The sequence below is a fragment of the Brassica napus genome, chromosome A7, assembly GCF_020379485.1.
Source record: "Brassica napus cultivar Da-Ae chromosome A7, Da-Ae, whole genome shotgun sequence".
NCBI lineage: Eukaryota > Viridiplantae > Streptophyta > Magnoliopsida > Brassicales > Brassicaceae > Brassica > Brassica napus.
In genome coordinates, this window is record NC_063440.1 from 13327785 (window position 1) to 13347756 (window position 19972).

At 38.6% G+C, this 19972-nt stretch overlaps 4 protein-coding genes, 1 long non-coding RNA gene and 1 other non-coding gene across 8 annotated transcripts; 3 read left to right on the forward strand and 3 right to left on the reverse strand.

Moving 5' to 3' along the window:
- Positions 1–3185: 3185 nt before the first annotated feature.
- On the reverse strand, positions 3186–4745 carry LOC106355257. The gene has a single exon (XM_048735523.1). The coding sequence runs from the start codon at positions 4743–4745 to the stop codon at positions 3186–3188; it is 1560 nt and encodes a 519-aa protein (XP_048591480.1).
- Positions 4746–5170: 425 nt separating this feature from the next.
- On the forward strand, positions 5171–6527 carry LOC106358254 (expansin-A11-like). Its single transcript, XM_048736804.1, has 3 exons — positions 5171–5559; positions 5647–5968; positions 6042–6527. Exons 1-3 carry the CDS (start codon positions 5430–5432, stop codon positions 6346–6348), a joined length of 759 nt encoding a protein of 252 aa, XP_048592761.1. The 5' UTR covers positions 5171–5429; the 3' UTR covers positions 6349–6527.
- LOC125576532 lies at positions 6362–8253 on the reverse strand. Its single transcript, XR_007314943.1, has 2 exons — positions 8009–8253; positions 6362–7894 (listed from the first exon to the last, which is right to left on the reverse strand). It is a non-coding gene; the product is annotated as an uncharacterized LOC125576532 (long non-coding RNA).
- TRNAE-UUC lies at positions 7391–7462 on the forward strand. The gene has a single exon. It is a non-coding gene; the product is annotated as a tRNA-Glu (tRNA).
- A 144-nt stretch (positions 8254–8397) lies between the features above and the next one.
- On the forward strand, positions 8398–12821 carry LOC106358255 (subtilisin-like protease SBT5.1). The gene is made up of 9 exons (XM_013798001.3): positions 8398–8702; positions 8790–9058; positions 9125–9242; positions 9312–9828; positions 11169–11269; positions 11355–11597; positions 11669–11783; positions 11908–12118; positions 12187–12821. Exons 1-9 carry the CDS (start codon positions 8506–8508, stop codon positions 12768–12770), a joined length of 2355 nt encoding a protein of 784 aa, XP_013653455.1. The 5' UTR covers positions 8398–8505; the 3' UTR covers positions 12771–12821.
- Positions 12784–18340, reverse strand: LOC106358257 (SKP1-like protein 3). 3 transcript variants are annotated; one of them, XM_022688818.2, is made up of 3 exons: positions 17805–18340; positions 17657–17726; positions 12784–12976 (listed from the first exon to the last, which is right to left on the reverse strand). In XM_022688818.2, exons 1-3 carry the CDS (start codon positions 18120–18122, stop codon positions 12873–12875), a joined length of 492 nt encoding a protein of 163 aa, XP_022544539.1. In that variant the 5' UTR covers positions 18123–18340; the 3' UTR covers positions 12784–12872. The 3 variants fall into 3 exon arrangements, with proteins under 3 accessions (XP_022544539.1, XP_013653457.1, XP_013653456.1); XM_013798003.3 differs by lacking the exons at positions 17657–17726; positions 17805–18340 and adding an exon at positions 13116–13613 and having other exon boundaries at positions 12784–13037; XM_013798002.3 differs by lacking the exon at positions 12784–12976 and having other exon boundaries at positions 17442–17726; positions 17805–18258.
- Positions 18341–19972: the final 1632 nt, after the last annotated feature.

Sequence of the window (19972 nt, forward strand, 5' to 3'; positions counted from 1 at the left end):
CACCACCACATGCCACATACTCCTAAAGAGACTCTCCATATTTTGTCTTGGGGTATCGTCCCGCGTGATCAGCTCATAACCAGACTTTACTGTAAATTGTCCATTCTTAGTTTGACTCCAGGCTAGTCGGTCCTTAGTTTCAGTAACAGTATCTACTACCACTGCCGCAAGCTCTTGTCGTGTTTCTTCCGCTACAAAGGGCGCTATCCTAGGTAGATCCCAACCGCCACCTACTACCCACATGTCTCTAGCAATAACTTCCTCATAGCCTTCTGGTAGCCCTCCAATCGCAGCTATCATAAGTGGTTGGTTTGAGAGCCATCTGTCCGTCCAAAACTTGATCTCTCTCCCATTTCCAATAACCCAGCTGTGTCCTTTAGCTACCACTTCCCTTATCCCCAGAGCCAAACTTCTCCAAGTAGACGAGCCATTACTTCTCACTCCCGTCCAAGACAAGTCGTGAATATTGCTCACCTTGTATTTACTGCGTAACACTCGAGCCCATAAACTCTCAGTATCATACAACAGCCGCCATCCCACTTTAGCTATCAAAGCCTTATTCATATCTCTCGATTTCCTAATCCCAAGACCTCCCTCGGTTTTCGGCTTGCAGACCTTCTCCCATGAGACCAAGTGTTGACCGCTACCCCATACAAAACTCCTTGATAAACTATCTAGTTTTTCAAGAGTACTGACTGGTAGGATTATGGTGCTCATCGAGTGCACCGGCATTGAAGATAGGACCGCCTTTGTCATAGTTACCCTCCCTGCAAGGCTTAGTGTCTGCTTCTTCCACCCAGATAATCTGGAAGCAACTTTCTCAAGAACCTCCCCAAACGTATCCTTATTTATTCTCTTCTGCAATATCGGCATTCCCAAGTATTTTCCCAAATCCCTTGTCGATGCTATACCACTTTCCCGGCTTATTCTTTCCCCCCGTTCTCTAGTCACATTGCTAGAGAAAAAAATTTTAGACTTTGGGAGACTTACTTTCTGCCCTGAAGCTTTGCAAAACTTCTCCAACACCTCTCGTATCACACGTATTTGCGTTACTGATGCTTCGGCGAAAAGAATCAGGTCATCAGCAAAGCAGATATGTGATAACTGTGGACCCCCTCTCGATAAATTTATGGGCTTCCATCTCTTTTCCTCCACCGCTTCATCTATCAAATGGCAAAGCCTCTCCATGCATAATACAAACAAGTATGGTGACAAGGGGTCTCCTTGTCTGAGCCCTCTCGATGGCTTGAACGGTTCTGTTTTCTCTCCATTCCACAAGATACACATCGAAGGACCAGCTACACATTCCATAATCCTTCCAACCCAAACTTCTGACAAACCTGCAGCTCTTAGCGTGTCCTCCAAGAAATCCCATCGCAGCCTATCATAGGCTTTCTCCAAGTCTAACTTTAAGAGCATCCATCCCTTCCGACCCTTCTTTCTTCTCATCGAGTGAACCGCTTCCTGAACAACCACAATGTTATCAGCACTTAACCTGCCAGGAATGAAACTAGCTTGAGCAGGCCCAATTAGTTTCCTCATAATTCCCTTCAATCTCCCTACCATGGCTTTGGTGATTGTTTTGAAAAGCACATTACACAGACTTATTGGCCGAAACTGAGTAATGCTCTCCGGCTTGGTCACTTTCGGTATTAAGACCACGAGAGCGTCATTAGTATTCTCTGGTAGCTTCCCAGTCTCAAAAAATTGAGTAGCAAATCTAACCACAGCATCCCCTACTGTTTCCCAACATCTCTGATAGAAAACCGGTTGGAACCCGTCAGGTCCTGGCGCTTTAAAGCTTCCCATACCTCTTACTGCCTTCTCTACTTCCTCTGCCGAAAAAGTTTTGTTCAGAGAATCATAATCATGATTCGTAAGACTCACAAATCTCTTCACCAATAAGCCTTGAGTATCTGTATCCACATCCTCCAATGAATATAATTTTTTAAAGTAGTTCACCGCTAGCTCTTCCAGTTCCTGAGCCTCTGATACCCATTGATTCTCGTTGTTTCTTAGCATCTCAACTTTGTTTCTCCTTCTCCGTATGATTGTCGACATATGAAAGAATTTAGTGTTCCTGTCTCCATGAACAACCCACTTCTCACGCGATTTTTGGAACCAAATAACCTCTTCTTGTTCAAGGACTATCTCAAACTCCTTGAGGAGCTCCCCCTCTTTCACCAGCAACTCGTCAGAAGCGTTTTGTTCAATCCTCTCCTGTATCTCTTTTATTTCCGAAGCTAAGCCCTCCTTTTTTTTTTGAACATTACCAAACACTTCTTTATTCCACTTCCGAAGAGTCACTCCTAGTCTTGTTAAAGCTTCTCTAGTATCAATTTCACGGTCCCATGAAGCTGTTAACAGATCTTGGAACTAGCTATGTTGAAGCCATGCCGCCTCAAAACGAAAAGGACGACGACACGCATTTCCTTTCACCTCCGGCGTAAGTTGTAGGTACAAAGGGGCATGGTCGGAGGCCAAAAAAGGGAAGGTGTGATACTCTTGCCTCCTGCCACTTAAGTCTAGCTTGGGCACAACATAACACTCTGTCCAACCTCTTTGCGACAAAAGTGCTCTCCGTTTTCCCTCTCTTCCATGTGAACTGATTGCCACCAAATCCCATATCAATTAGAGACATATTATTAATCCAGTCGCCAAACGTTAAGGAATCCTCCGATAATCTTCCGTTTCCTCCACTTCTCTCGTCCAATCTCACAATAGTGTTGAAGTCTCCACCCACAAACACCGGACCAACAGCATTCCTTATCTCCTCTCCCAACATATCCCATAAGCCACTCCGACGGCTCGGCGTAGGCGCAGCGTACACAACGATCAGATTTATCCCCTCTGCCCCAGTTCCTATTCTGGCATGGATAAATTGATCCGAGGACTTAACCACTTCAAGGTGTCCTAAACTCATCCCTCCATAACAGCCACATACCTCCACTCTGGCCACAAGCATCTACTCTGAACGAATTTTCAAAACCCAATTTCTGACAAATTCGACTCGCAGCTTCACCACCTGCATGAGTTTCGAAAACAGCAAGGATATCTGTTCTGAACTTCTTCACCAAATAACGGATCGATCGGCGGAATTGAGGTTTATTTGCCCCCCGGCAATTCCATAGAATGCACTTCATCAGATCTTTATAATCAATGAGTAAAATTACCGGGGCAAATCGTTATGCCTCCACTCTCTTCGAGGATTCTCCATCCTGCCCCATTCGTGCTTCTGAATCATCAAGAGACAGATTCGCCGTTATTGCAGGTTGTTCCTGTACCTCCCTATCTTCACCGCCATGCTCAGTGCATTTCTCGTTAATTCCGATTTCCCCAACACCAGCGAAGACACCACCTGGCCGGCCAACACACTCGTTTTCAACCCGCAACCTCTTTCCACTCATCGACAGTCCAGTTTCGCCCCTCGTTGGGCCGAATACCAGACCTCGTGTAGGCCCAACATTTCTTGATTTAAACTTTAATGGATTTGGGCCTCGTAAATTCCCGGCCTTCTTCTCTTTTTGCCCAACTTTGATTGACATGTGCTTCTCATTCCCTTCCTTCGCTGCAAACGACACATCCTTCCCAAACATTCTACTTGAACCTATTGAGCTTAGGTTTATGGTATTCTCATTCTCTTTATTCGCGCCATCTCTTCCAACCTCCTCTTCTAGTTTCTCTGTCTCCCCCTCTTCACCTAATCCTCCAAATCTGTTTGACACCTTTATTATCTCCACCGCACTCCCATTGCGTGCTTCCTTTACTCTACTCCCCGTCATTATTTTAGCTCCCCTCATATCTCTTCCCTCATTATTACGCATAGAGCCTCCTCCTCCATTCTGTTGCTCTTGTCTTCTCCTCGCTGGTCTCACTTGGGTAAATTCCGTTACCATCCCCGTATCTCCCGTAATCTCATGCGGTTTTGTTATTGGGATAGACGCAGTCGCTGGAGCTCTCTCAACACTCTTTCGTGGACATGCATGTGCTAAATGTCCATACATACCACATGTCGAGCAGATTGTTGATATCCCTTCATACGAAACCCAATACCTCTCGCCATTAATCACCACTGTCCCTTTTAACGGCTTGTTGAGATTTACCTCCACGCAGATTCTCGCAAATCGAGCTCTCTCAAACTTCAGAGTTGTCAGGTCAACCTTTATCGGTCGCCCTAATCCCTTGGCTATACCCATCAGTATGGTCTTATGATAAAGGTTAACTGGGATATGCGATAATCGAACCCACTCCGGCGTTGTGACTATCTCATCTCTCAACGGATCGAAATCTGGATTCCATGCTTGTACCATAAGGCAGCTACCAAAAGCTCTCCATGGCCCCCCCGACAGTGCATTCATGTACTCCTCCTCCGACTCGAAACGCACCATGAAAAAATTCCTTGGTAGGTCCATGACAAACATCGATCCATTAGGTTTCCACAACTCCTTCAGTTTGCGAGTCAGATTCAGCAGTGAGACATTCCTTCCCAAAACCCTAACGATCATGCATCTCTTCCATAAGCTATTCATAGCCGTCAGTACCTCTTCCCCTATCGTTATCACTGGCTCTCCATCCTCTCCATTCGGGAACTCTAATCTCAGTCTCGACTCCACAAACTCTTCATCCACAACTTCTTCTGGAACAGGCATCCCCCCCTCGTTACACCCTATAACCTTCCTTACCCAAGAGCCTGGCGCATCAGGAGGATCTCCCGGTGGCCTTCCCTTTTCTCCAATGTCCTCCATGGCAGCATCTTCTCCTTCCACACCCAAAACCCTAAAATCACTGTTTTATTTATTACCGTGATCTTCCCCAACTTAGAAAGGAAATCAAGTTTTGAGAGATGAATAACCCAAATAATTATTAATTAATAATGATTTAAAGAAATAAAATTCGATTTGGCCTGTTGCTAATAATGTCGGAGAAGAGAGCATGTGATGGATGAACCTGCACAGACCAACCTGCACATGATAGTATTGTGCACATTACAAACAAGAAAATTATCTTATATGTATTTAAGGAAAAATTAAATATCCACCGCATTGTACAGCAAAATATATATCTGATAGAAATGAACAAAAACTAATATTAGTGAAACTTACATCCAGAGTTTATTTGAGCTTAGTGGGGGAATATATACACTAATCCCATCTACATATTACAACAAACAAAATTTAAAGATATCTTTTTGGACTTATATAGTGTTTACTTACAAAAAATATACACATGTAAAAGATTTGCCAAAAAGAAAAGAATAATAAAGAAAATAAAGATACACACAGGCTAGATAAAGATAAGATCACATGTAAGGTTTTGTTGCTACTACACAGTCTACACAAACACACACACACTTCCCACCTTTATTTAAACAAGTCTCTCTCCTTCACTCGATCATCATCATCTCTTTCTTCTTCTACTAGTTTTAAGCAATGGCAAAGTCTCTAGCTGGATTGGTGCTTTTGGCCGCTCTTGTTATAGCGGTTGATGCGTTTAGGCCTTCTGGTTTAACCAATGGCCACGCCACATTCTATGGAGGGAGTGACGCTTCTGGAACAATGGGTAACATAAATCATTTTAATTGCATATAAATATATTTACATACTACTCCATTGGACTCAAAAGTATGTTCCTTTTGTCTATATCCAGGCGGAGCTTGTGGGTACGGAGATCTCTACTCTGCGGGGTACGGGACAATGACGGCGGCGCTAAGCACGGCTCTGTTTAACAACGGAGCTTCTTGCGGCGAATGCTATAGGATAACGTGCGACTACGCGGCGGACTCACGGTGGTGCAAGAAAGGAGCTTCGGTGGTTATCACAGCAACCAACTTCTGCCCACCGAACTTCGCTCTCCCCAACAACGACGGTGGCTGGTGCAACCCGCCGCTCAAACATTTCGACATGGCACAACCCGCTTGGGAGAAGATCGGAATCTACAGAGGCGGAATCGTCCCCGTCGTGTTCCAAAGGTTAGAACTTTTCATTAAAGGTTTAAAACTTTCAGAAAACTTCTAAACGGAAAGTCTCTGTTTTGAAAAACAGAGTAAGTTGTTACAAGAGAGGAGGAGTGAGATTCAGAATCAACGGCAGGGATTACTTCGAGCTAGTGAACATTTCGAACGTAGGAGGAGCTGGTTCGATTCAGTCTGTATCCATCAAAGGATCAAAAACTGGTTGGTTAGCTATGTCTCGTAACTGGGGAGCTAATTGGCAATCAAACGCTTATCTCGATGGCCAATCTCTTTCTTTCTCCATTACCACTACCGATGGTGCTACGAGAGTCTTCCTCAATGTTGTTCCTTCTTCTTGGTCTTTCGGACAGACTTATTCTTCAAGAGTTCAGTTTTAAGTTTGTCTGTCTGAAAAAGTTATTGGCTGTGGTCGCGCTCTGTATCTCTGTTTCTTTTCTCCCGGAGCGACCCGCCCGCTTTGTTTTTTCTTCTGCTTTTCTTTCTGGTTTGATGGGTCTGTTAATGGAGAAGATCCGATTCTATTTGAGGAAATGATTATATATATTTGTTGTGTGTATTTGAATGATTCAAACCCGGAAATATTATGTAGCAAAGTGAGTTTACCAAGTACAATTTTAACAAGAGTGTGAAATTAAATCAGTTTCTTTGTAACCATCTTAGTTTTGGTTTGGGTCGGTTCAGTCATAATGATGTTTGACCTACACTGCTTTAGAACACAAGAAAATAACATAATCAAATATATCTTTTTTGTCACTTCATAATTAAATATTTTGCTTGGACAGTTTTACTAGAATCATGAAGAAAACATTGAAATATTTTCCTACACTGATAATTATTTATGATAAGTAATTCATAAACACTACAAAAGTATTTATATTTTTGATGAACCAAAATAATTGAAGAATCAAGAACTTGGTACGGTGATTTGCGCTAACACTAGTCTTCTTGATCTGTTAATAGTGTGGAAACAGAAGTAGAGATGTTCTTCAAGCTCTTGCAGTTGCTCTGAGAATCTTTCTTCATGTCCATTGAACTCCATCAATGCTTCCTTTAACACCTCAATTTTCCTACTTGCGCACATCGCAGCCAGTGGCGTGCCTAGGGTAAGTGGGGCTCAAGGCAAATTTTAAAACAATAGTCTTTTAACATAAACATTTTATTTATAAGAAGCCTAATTCTAAAAGAAAAAACTAAAGTAACTCTGGGTAGAGTCGAACCTTACCTTTCCTGTGCACATAGATATTTCAAGATATAATCATAAACCTTCAACATTCAGCGTATTCATTATTATCAACCCTTTTAAACCAAAAAAAAAACATTTAATCATAAACCTTCTTTGACATTACCATCTCTAGCTTACAAGTAGTGGAGGTATACTAACACACGCTATATTCTTAGATTCATAACTACTAACGTCTATCCGATGTCGTCCAGCGGTTAGGATATCTGGCTTTCACCCAGGAGACCCGGGTTCGATTCCCGGCATCGGAGGTTTTTAATATTTGATGGTAATTCCATTTTATCTCTTTCTTTTTTTTGCCCCTCATAAATTAGATAAATAGACCATGTTTTGACCAAAAAGGGAAAGAAAAGAGATAAAGATCATGCGATGTCTTTTTGTTGATAATACAAACTTTCTCAAAGTAGCACAAGTACGAGTGCATTCTACTCTGAACCACTTGAAGTTGCGGTGTGATGTGATCTCGACTTGACATTAGTTTAAGTATAAGCCAAGAAGCATGCTTTGGACTACGAGGATTCCACATGCATGTAAGCAAAGAAAATAACTTCAACTCTTCTAACTGTAACAGGTTTACACTTTCTCACAGCCGTCATTGCAACCAGTTCCACATAATTTCACTTGCCCTGCAGATTCCAAACTAGACTTGATCTCAACCATCAATTACCCATCAATAGGAGTCTCTGGATTCAAGGGAAATGAGAACAAGAGAGTGCATAGGACAGTGATTAACGTTAACATTCAAGCCACGCCAGAGAAACTCCAGTTTACAAAAAGATGGTGAGAAGTTGACATACCAGGTGATAGTCTCTTCTGCTGCTTCACTTAAGCAAGATGTGTTTGGAGCTCTTACATACTTGGTCTAATGCCAAGTACAAGGTCAGAAGGCCAATTGTAATTAGTAGCGAGAGTAGTAGCAGCACGAACTGAGTAATGGTATAAAGTTAAGTATGATAAATATGGAATAATAAAGCTTAACCTAGAACAAAATATTGTTCAGTATGTTACATAATAATGTAATCTTTCTGCATTATACATCATATAAATTCCATTTACCACCCTTGTTAATATCCATGCAAAATAGACTCCTTGAAGTCAGGCAATCTTGTTTTCACACAAAGGGCATGCATGCATGAGTGTGAACTTCATTCCCATAAAACAGACAGGGCTAAGAATCTACCTAACACTTGTGAAATTATATATTTTTGTGGTAGGGACTACTACGAGATATTCATAGAACATTTACCTGGAAACATTAGGAAACACTAAGAACCAAACTGGAAGCATTTTTATCATGTGTCTTGAAGTTCAGGAAATGACTAGATGCCTCAGAGCCACCTTCATCTTATTTGTGTTTCTTCTTGTAATCCAAAATTGTGAATCTGAAACAAGTAAGTCAGGAGACTATATCATATACATGGGAGCAGCATCCGCAGATGAATCAACAGGCAATGACCACCATATTGACCTTATGAGCACAATGTTAAAGCGGTAATTACAAAATCCAAAACTGTTATGATATTCTAGTTATGATACATGTTACCAAGTGATCTATATACACTTTCTTACTTGCATCAGGAGCGGGAAAACTCCCATGCACAGATACAAACATGGATTCTCTGGATTCGCAACCCATTTATCAGAAGATGAAGCACGTCTCATGGCCGAGCAACCAGGAGTAGTATCTGTCTTTCCTGATCAGATGTTACCTCTCCACACAACTCGTTCATGGGACTTCTTGGTTCAAGAAAGTTATCAAAAAGAGAGTACTTACTTCACTGAAATGAACTCTCAGCCAGAGTTAGACGTGGCAGTAGGAGACACCATTATCGGCTTCATTGATTCAGGTGAGAACATATTGAAGCATAGAGATATATTGATGCATTTAACTAATATTCTGATCCTAAAAACAGGAATCTGGCCTGAGTCAGAGAGTTTCAACGACATGCACATGCAACCAGTACCAGATAGATGGAAAGGCACATGCATGAGAGGGAAGAAGACAGAACCTGATGCTTTCCGTTGCAATAGGTTAGTGAAGATGACATATATGTTTGAATCCACCACCTTGTACTTTAACGTTAAAAGTTTCCTAAATAGGAAACTAATTGGAGCAAGGTACTACAATTCCTCGTTCCTCCTAGACCCGGACTATGAAACACCACGAGACTTCTTGGGACATGGGACACACGTGGCATCAATAGCAGCAGGGAGAACAATCTCTGATGCATCCTACTATGGCCTGGCAGGAGGTATCATGAGAGGAGGATCACCAACTTCAAGAATAGCTATGTACAGAGCCTGCTCACTCCTTGGCTGCCGTGGCTCCAGCATACTAGCAGCATTTGATGATGCCATTGCGGATGGAGTTGATATTATATCGATATCTATGGGATTATTTATAGACAATTTGCTTGAAGATCCGCTTTCCATCGGTTCATTTCATGCTGTGGAAAGAGGGATCACGGTTGTTTGCTCTGCAGGTAATCTTGGCCCTTCGGGTCAGTCCGTGGTTAATGCTGCTCCATGGATGATCACTGTTGGTGCAAGTACTATTGACCGTGGCTTTGAGTCTAACATTCTTCTGGGAGGACTAGATAACATCAGATTGATCAAGGTAAGCCTTAGTGTTGAGCATATTATCCGAAACCCGCAAACCGAACCGAAAAACAAAACCAAAACCGGACCAAAATTTACAAAAACCTGAACGGTTCCTATCTCTCTAACCTAAAAAGTAGGAACCGAACCTAGAACCGAACGGAAACCAAATATCCAAAATATAATAAAATATTAAATTATTTTTAATTAAAAATAACTATTTATAAAAAATATAAATTATAAATCGAAAATTATCCAAAAATCCGAATTATCCTAATATTTTTTTCGGTTATCCCAGGTTTTTTTTTTGTCACAAACTACTTCCATTCATTCATTGGCGACTGGTTTTCCCGCTACCACCCGCAAACGCAGCTTTCGCGGTTGGTAGCGGTTTGCAACAATCACTCAAATCGTTCTAAACCGCTCTGAATCTCATAAATTCAAAAGCTGGCTCCAACTAGCGTTTGCGGTTGCGGGAGGGTAAAATTTTTTTCTTTTAAAAAAAATATATATACAAAAGTAAAAATATTTAATAAAAAATTTAAAATTGAAATTATGAAAATATTAAAATATATCTATTATATTTTAATTAATATTATAAAATTTTATAATAAAAACAATTTCAATAAATTTTCAAAAATTAAAATTATAACTTTCTAAATATAAATTTTATATTTATTATAATTTTTTGATTTTTGATATTTTTATAATTATATTTAATGTAAATATTGTTAATTTATTATTTGACTGTTACGCATTTGGTAGTTAACCAGTCATAAGTCACCCGCAAACGCACCAATTTTTAACCGCAGTACTAGTCGTACAAATCTCTTAAAACCGCTAGAAACCGTAACCGCCCGCATCCACAAACTACTGCAACCGCAACCTGCGTTTGAACCAGTCAGATCTAATAGTTTGGTGGTGGCATTAAAACAGCCTCACCCACCTCTCTTACAATCAAGGACAGCGCCTGTTTTGCATACATATCAGCTTCTGCGTTCCTCAACCGAGGAATCCAAACAAAAACAACACTATCAAAATCTAAAGCCAAACGAAGGATATCCTCCACAATCCCATAAATCTCGAAGTTTAACTCCAATATTCGGGGGGTTTTAGTTTTTTTTTTTCTGTTTTAAACTCAAACAAAATCCGAACATTTTTAATTCGGTTATATTTCGGATTTTGACCCAGACCGAACCTGGAATTACCCATAACTAATCCTAAACAACTGAACCCGGATAACCCAAAATCCGAATAACCCAAATAACCGGATCCGTAAACCCCAATGCCCAGCGCTAGTAAGCCAAACACTGACAAATCTCCATACATTAACAATCCTAAGCTTCATTGATATTGCAGGGGGCTGGAATAAATATAGCCAACATTGATAGAACTCAGTCTTACCCTATTATACATGCAAGATCAGCCAAGAAGATTGGTGCTAATGAGAAAGCTGCTAGGTAAACAGTTGCTTCTTGACATTAATTACAGTGCTACTTTTCTTCATACTAATACAAGAAGACAAGATAACTGCAAATGCTGCAGGAACTGTGCGGGTAACACGATGAACAGAACCATAGTTGAGGGTAAGATAGTAGTGTGTGACAATGATTATGGTAACCAGGCGATTCAATGGAAAAGCGAAGAGGTTAAAAGACTTGGTGGTACTGGTGTGATAGTTATTGACGACAAGTCAATGGATCTCTCTTATATAGACCCCTCCTTTCTAGTAACAATAGTAAAACCAGTGGATGGACTAGAAATCATGTCCTACATAAACTCAACAAGGTAAACAATAAGATGTCTCATTTTACAAGAGATTGCATTCAAACAGAACACTAATAGAATCCAATTTGTAGAGAACCAATTGCAATGATCATGCCAACAAGATCAAGAACAGGACATGAATTAGCACCATCCATACCATCCTTCTCATCAAGAGGTCCTTACTTGCTTACCAGAAGCATCCTCAAGGTAATAAACTTAAAAGCTCTCAGTTTCACTCAGTTTTTTTTTTTCATTTTTGGTAATCATGTTAAATTCATACCAATTTATAGTTCATAGTGGGCTAATTAACTCCATGAGAAACCTGTTACAGCCTGATATTGCAGCTCCAGGGGTCAACATACTAGCATCATGGCTAATAGGTGACTTAAATGCCGCACCACAAGGCAAAGAACCGCCACTTGTCAACATCGAATCAGGGACTTCAATGTCATGTCCCCATGTCTCAGGGATAGCCGCTCGTCTCAAATCTGAAAACCCTTCATGGAGTCCTGCAGCAATAAGATCCGCTATCATGACAACAGGTAAGAACACGGTTAGGGATTACAGAATCAATCATAACCACTAGTCTTAACATTGTCTGTATCTGCAGCCGTGCAAATAACCAACACAGGATCACATATAACTACAGAAACAGGAGACAAAGCCACACCTTATGACTTTGGTGCTGGTCAGGTTACCATATTTGGACCTTCGTCACCTGGACTGGTTTACGAAACCAATCAAATAGACTACCTGAACTTCCTCTGCTATGTCGGCTTCACTTATGATCAGATCAAAAGGATATCAACCCGTATACCACAAGGCTTTGCTTGTCCTGTACAAAGCAGCAAGGGAGACATATCTGACATCAACTACCCATCAATCTCAGTTTCGAACTTCAATGGAGAAGAAAGCAGAAGGGTAAGCAGGACAGTGACTAACGTAGCATCACGCCTCATTGGAGAGGAAGATACTGTCTACAACGTGAGCATCAATGCACCAAAAGGGTTACGAGTCAGAGTGATACCAAGAAGTCTACACTTCAAGAATATAGGAGATACGCTAAGATACCAAGTGATCTTTTCATCTTCTACATCCACACTTAAAGAAGATGCGTTTGGTTCAATCACATGGTCTAATGGAATGTACAGAGTTAGAAGTCCGTTCGTTGTAACAAGCAAAGCTGATATATAATATGTTTTTCATAAAACCATATAATAAAAGAGAAATAAGGTTTGTTACACACTCAATTATTCAAACCAAAAGAAAAAAGAGACAACATAACACAACTTCAAGTCACTCAAAGGCCCATGCATTCTCCTTGCGAACCTCAGCTTCTTCCGCATCTGTGTAGTCTTTCTTGATGTGGAAGATTTCGCGAATCTGAAGCACAGTCTTGCCTCTCATCATAGTCTTGCACGTTAGGTCAAGAAGTCCAGGGATGATCAGAAAGTTTGCAGCCTACAAAACATATCATCAAAACCCTAACAGAATCATGAATGATTAGAAACCCTAATTGGCTAAGAAAACGTGACTCACAAGCATGAGATCAAAGAGGAGAGGCTGGTCGACTTTGACGAATTCTTCGTCCCAAGTCTTGAGCTCGATGTCTTTGTTAGCACCGTAGATGTCTTTGTCTCCGGCGTTGGCTTCGGCGGCTGCGGCTGCTTCGACGTGTTTCTTGCAGTAGTCGATAACCTTGGTGAGGGTTGCACTGTTGACGTTTGCAAGAGGGATTCCGCCATCGGTGCAGTCGTCCTCGATCATGTTCTTGATCGTCTGACACTCGAGCGCAACGGCTTCATCGACCTCGAAAGATTCGCCTTCGGAGCTCTCGAAGATGATCTTCTTCGACATAGTTGGCAGAATATTCTAAAAGGCAGAGAGGGAGATGAGATGACGAATGAATACAAAAGGTGGTGGATCGGTGCTTTATTTATAGGACCTGATTGTTAAAACTAGAGAATCGAAATTATATATTAACATTGGTTTTTTGTTAGAGAAAAAGACAAGGATAGCACCAAAACAATTTTTTGTTCCCAAAGTAGCACTCAAAGCTCAAAGTCACAAAAATAGGTTTCATTAAAGAGGTAAATATACATTTATATCCCTTGGGTTAATTAATCCAAACCTTAGGGTTTAGAGTTAAGGGGTGGGGTTTTGGAATTAGGATTTAAAATTTTATAAAAAATAAATACTAAAATAAAAAATAAAAATTTTAAAAACAGTTTTAAAAAGTATTTTTAAATTATAAAAAGAAAATTTGAAAAAAAAATAAAAAAAATTTCAAAAAAAAATTTCAAAAAAAAAGTTATAAAAATTTCGAATCTGAAAACATATAATCTGAAACTATGAAAAAATTTCTTTTTCTCATTTTTTTTATTTTTATTTTATTTATTTTTGTTTGTTTATTTAATTTTAAACCAAGGGTATTAGGGATATTTTATTCTTTAATAAATGTCATTTTTGTGACTTTCTCCTTCTAGTGCTATTTTTGAGACATAAACTTCAAAAGGTGCTATTATTGACAATTGTCATTTTTGTTATCCAGGAAATGAATAAAAAAATGTAAATATATACTTCCAAAATTTAATATGAAATTTCCATCTTCGGATGATGATACGGATGAAAAAGCTTTCAAAATTGTAAAGTAATTTTGGAAAATAAGGAAAGGTAAATTCAAAGATTTTTTTTTGGGTGAACTTAGGAACTATTACTAGGCTGTAAATTTAAATACACTTAATATAGACATGGCTTACAATATACTAAAAGAATAAATATATCTTGAAATAAAAATGTCTTTTTTCAAATTAAAAAATATGATTTCTTGCCTTGTTTATGTCCAATGCAATTTATAGACATATATCGTTTAGGCTGTCAAGCTGACATGTCTTGGGATAGGGCTGGACATAAATATCTGCACCCAAAAAACCCACCCGGAACCGATCCACAAATAAGGGTATCCGACCCGATCGGATTTTGCCTAAATATCCGAAAAGATTTTTTTTTCAAAACCCAAATAAACGAAATCAAATCCGATCCGCACCGAAAATCGAATGAGATCCAAACATATAATTATATTTATATTAATATTAATACCTAAAATTAAAATTAAATATAATAGTTATTTTGGGTATCTATAGATAAATAGGGATGTTTCAGATACATATATCCAAATAACATTGTATCTATGGTTGTTGTAAAAAAACATTGTATCTATGGTTACTTTCGGACAAGAAAATAACCAATTTGAACTATATATTGAGTATTTTTGGTTTATGTTATTTTAGATAAGTTTGAGTAGTTTATATATAAAATGTCGGAGTTGAATCGAGTAATTTGGTTATTTTGGTTAAAACCCAACCCCACCCGGTTTCGGGCTAACCCATTTTTTATAATACCCGAATGGGACTATTTTTCAAAATCCAAAAAATCTGGTATCCGAATGGGTAGTATCCATATCTGAATGGATATTCGAACGACCATGCCTATATTAGGATGTGACTAGACGATCTAACTAGAAAACCAGATTCTACATTTTCTAGGTAGTCTAGGGTATCAGCAGGACCGTCTTAAGCAATTTAATTGTTTTCAGTGAAGTACTTAATATGAGCTCTTTTGAAAACATTTTCTTAACTTTTATTTCTTGCATTTTCTTAAGTTGGACCTTTTTTTTTTTTGAAACATTCTTAAGTTGGACCAATAGAATTTTTTAATCTGGAAAAACTATAAAATAGTGAAACCATACAGCTTTTTTATAGGGTTTTGTCTTGTTGTGTGTTAGTTAGTTTTAGTTGATTATATGGACCTTTTATTATAACTTTACCAAGTATTTAATCTTTCAACAATTTAAAATACAGACCTCAGGCATGGCTGAATTTCTCGACAGTGTTGGAAGAGATTCAAGAAATATTTCAGGATAAGCTATACTTGTCGATCAGAAACAGAATAGGACTGCAGATCATTTAGCTAGATCCGCTCGATCTTTCATAGGTTTCTTTCTTACGTTGGTTATTCATTCCGATCTGATTAACCAGACCACTTTAAAATTGAATAATAAAATAGTTTTTTTTTTGTTGTAAAAAAGTTGAAATGAACCTTTATAATTAATAAAATAACTAAAAATTTTATGCGCCCGTGTATCCAGGGCAACCACCTCTATAGCCATGGTCAAGGGCCGGGACTGCATATCGGCAATATGACTCTTGCATTATTCGGTAACGATGGTCATGATACTTACTGCCCAATCAAGATTATGCATCGGTGCTATGGAAACTGCTAACTTAATAATGAAAGCCAAGACGATCATGCCCTCGGAGCTCCTCTCATCAAAAAATAATTAGTTAAGCAAAATATACCCTAGTAGATCGTGTGACGTGTATATTGAAGATTTGTGATACAAGACAGTCTATGATATTTTTAGACATGTCGTAATGCTCGCATATTTTTGGTGGATGTTGAGTATACATGGATTCCGAGTACTTGTGGTAGATGTGGACACTTAGGATATAAAGAAAAAAGATGTCTACTCCCAGCTGTCCAAAAGAATGTGGAAACACTTTCAGTGGATGAGGTGCTAAATGAAGATCGTGGGGTTGAGCCGAATAAGGAACAGTCATGATAAGAGGTGATACAAGTTGAAGATTCAGAAGCGGATTTGGTTTTAGCTTCTACTGATCATATTTTAGAGCCCACTAATGGGACAGAGATTGAGCAATTGCAATCAGAAAAGGGTGTTGAGCTTAAGGTTCTTTCAACGCCAGTAAAGCTATCCGTCCACTCTAAGGTAACAATAGCTAATGGCTCCAACTCTCAATCCACTACACCACCATTTGCAGGTACCCCTCCTGCTCCAGATGAATTAACTATTATGGAAGAAATTCCATCTCATATTATTGTTTCCGAGACCAATTTGGAATCAGGAGACAATTCATTGGCTTTTATGTACACACCTACACATGGCAGCCCTTTTCACAATGACATTGGGCAATTCAGTGTTCATGATGTTGGAGATGGGATGATGAGTGATGCTATGGCAAATCTCAACATATCAAGAGGTGGGAGGCCAATAAAACCAGTTCAGAAATATCAAGATATGGATTGAACTATGGTACGAGGGAAAGGTAAACGAGGTCGAGGTCATCGAGGCCGTGGATACCACACTCCCTAGTGTTTGGTCTTTTCTTATCTTGTTTTATTAAGCTTATATCCCACAAGTTTCTCTTTTCTAAGTTATTGCTTAGCTCCATGTGGGAAATGTGTCTCATCATGCTTTTTAAAACTTTATGGTTTCAAAACCATACATTGTATGTTTTATGTTTTTAATTTGAATACCCTTTCTCAAAAAAAAAAAAGAATATTCAACTTAGCCAGAAGACATGGGCCATGGCTACATACACATACACATCCAGTAACCAAGAAAATAGCTCACTAGACTTTCTCTGCTATTCGGGTTCACCTCTGGTCAGACCAGAAAGATCTCAAACCGCCTGCTTTGCTTGTCCTGAGCAAAGCAACAATGGAGACATATCTAACATCAACTACCCCCATCAATCAAAATCTGAAACTTCAATACAAAAGAAAGCATAAGGGTTTTGTTCCAAAAAGAGGCAGAACGGTGACTAGTGTAGCATCACGCCTCACTGGAGATGACACTGTCTACAACGTGAGCATCAATGCACCAAAAGGGTTACGAGTCAGAGTGATACCAAGAAGTCTACACTTCAAGAATATAGGAGATACGCTAAGATACCAAGTGATCTTTTCATCTTCTACATCCACACTTAAAGAAGATGCGTTTGGTTCAATCACATGGTCTAATGGAATGTACAGAGTTAGAAGTCCGTTCGTTGTAACAAGCAAAGCTGATATATAATATGTTTTTCATAAACCATATAATAAAAGAGAAATAAGGTTTGTTACACACTCAATTATTCAAACCAAAAGAAAAAAGAGACAACATAACACAACTTCAAGTCACTCAAAGGCCCATGCATTCTCCTTGCGAACCTCAGCTTCTTCCGCATCTGTGTAGTCTTTCTTGATGTGGAAGATTTCGCGAATCTGAAGCACAGTCTTGCCTCTCATCATATCGGCCACAGTCTTGGTCGTTAGGTCAAGAAGTCCAGGGATGTTCAGAAAGTTTGCAGCCTACAAAACATATCATCAAAACCCTAACAGAATCATGCATGATTAGAAACCGTAATTGGCTAATAAAGCGTGACTCACAAGCATGAGATCAAAGAGGAGAGGCTGGTCGACTTTGACGAAATCTTCGTCCCAAGTCTTGAGCTCGATGTCTTCGTTAGCACCGTAGATGTCTTTGTCTCCGGCGTTGGCTCCGGCGGCTGCGGCTGCTTCGACGTGTTTCTTGCAGTAGTCGATAACCTTGCTGAGGGTTGCACTGTTGACGTTTGCAAGAGGGATTCCGCCATCGGTGCAGTCGTCCTCGATCATGTTCTTGATCGTCTGACACTCGAGCGCAACGGCTTCATCGACCTCGAAAGATTCGCCTTCGGAGCTCTCGAGGATGATCTTCTTCGACATAGTTGGCAGAATATTATAAAAGGCAGAGAGGGAGATGAGATGATGAATGAATACAAAAGGTGTGGTGGATTGGTGCTTTATTTATAGGACCTGATTGTTAAAACTAGAGAATCTAAATTATATATTAACGTTGGTTTGTTGTTATCCAGGAAATGAAGAAAAAAAAATGTAAATATATACTTCCAAAATTTAATATGAAATTTCCATCTTCGGATGATGCTACGGGTGAAAAAGCTTTCAAAATTGTAAAGTAATTTTGGAAAATAAGGAAAGGTCAATTCAAAGATTTTTTTTTGGGTGAAATTAGGAACTATTACTAGGCTGTAAATTTAAATACACTTAATATAGACCTGGCTTACAATGTACTAAAAGAATAAATATATATCTTGAAATAAAAATATCTTTTTCAAATTAAAAAATATGATTTCTTGCCTTGTTTATAATGCAATTTATAGACATATATCGTTAAGGTTGTCAAGCTGACATGTCTTAGGATAGGGCTGGACATAAATATCTGCACCCAAAAAACTGATATGGAACTGATTCGAAAATCAGGATATCCGACCCGATCGGATCTTGCCTAAATATCCAAAATGATTCTTTTTTCAAAACCCAAAAAAACTGAGAAGGAATCCAATCCGCAATGAAAATCGAATGAGTATCCAAAATATCCAAATATGTAAATATATAATATATATATATATATATATATTATTTATAATTATGTTTATATTAATACCTAAAATTAAAATTATAAATCAAATATTTTAGTTATTTTGGGTATATATAGATAGAAATTAATGTTTTGGATAAAAAATACCCATAAAACATTCTATCTATAGTTGTTGTCAAAAAAAAAAACTTTGTATATATGGTTACTTTTAGATAAAAAATAACCAATTCGAACAATATATATATTGAGTATTTTTGGGTTTTTAGTTATTTTAGATAAGTTTGAGTAGTTTAGATATAAAATACCGGAGTTGAATTGAGTAGTTTGGTTACTTTAGTAAAACCCGAACCCACCCGGATCAGGGAGGACCCGACTCGAACCCAATCTGATTTTCTATAAGATCCGAATAAGAACATTTTTTAAAACACAAATAATCAGATATCCGAATGGGTAGTACTATACCCGAATGGGTATCCGAACGCCTATGTCTAAGTTAGGATGTGACTAGACTATCTAACTAGAAAACCAAATTCTACATGAGCTAGGTAGTATGGGGGTATCAGCAGAACCGTCTTTAACCAATTTAATAGTTTTGGTGAAATATTGATATGGGCTCTTTTATAAACATTTTCTTTAACTTTTCTTTATTGAATTTTCTTAAGTTGAACAATATAATTTTTTCATCGGAAAAATTATAAAATAGTGAAACATACAACTAATTTATAGGGTTTTGTATTTTTGTTGTGTGTGAGTTAGTTTTAGTTGATTATGGACATTATATTATAATGTTACCAAGTATTTAGTCTTTTAACAATTTAAAATACAAATGCTAAAGTAACTTCTGGTATGGCTGATTTTCTCGACATAAATGGAAGAGATTCAAAAACTGAAGAGAAGATTTTAGGATAAGCTTATACTTCTCGGAAACAGAATAGGACTGCATGATCATTTAGCTAGATCTGTTCGATCTTTTTTCATATGTCTCTTTCTTATGTTGGTTATTCCATTTTAGACTGATTAACCAGACCACTTTAAAATTGAGTAATAAAATGTTTTTTGTTGTAAAAAGAGAAGTTGAAATACACCTCTATAATTAATAAAATAACTCTAAAAATAATTGTGGGCCCGTGTATCCAGAGGGCAACCTCCCGTGTAGTCAAGAGTCGGGACTGCATAT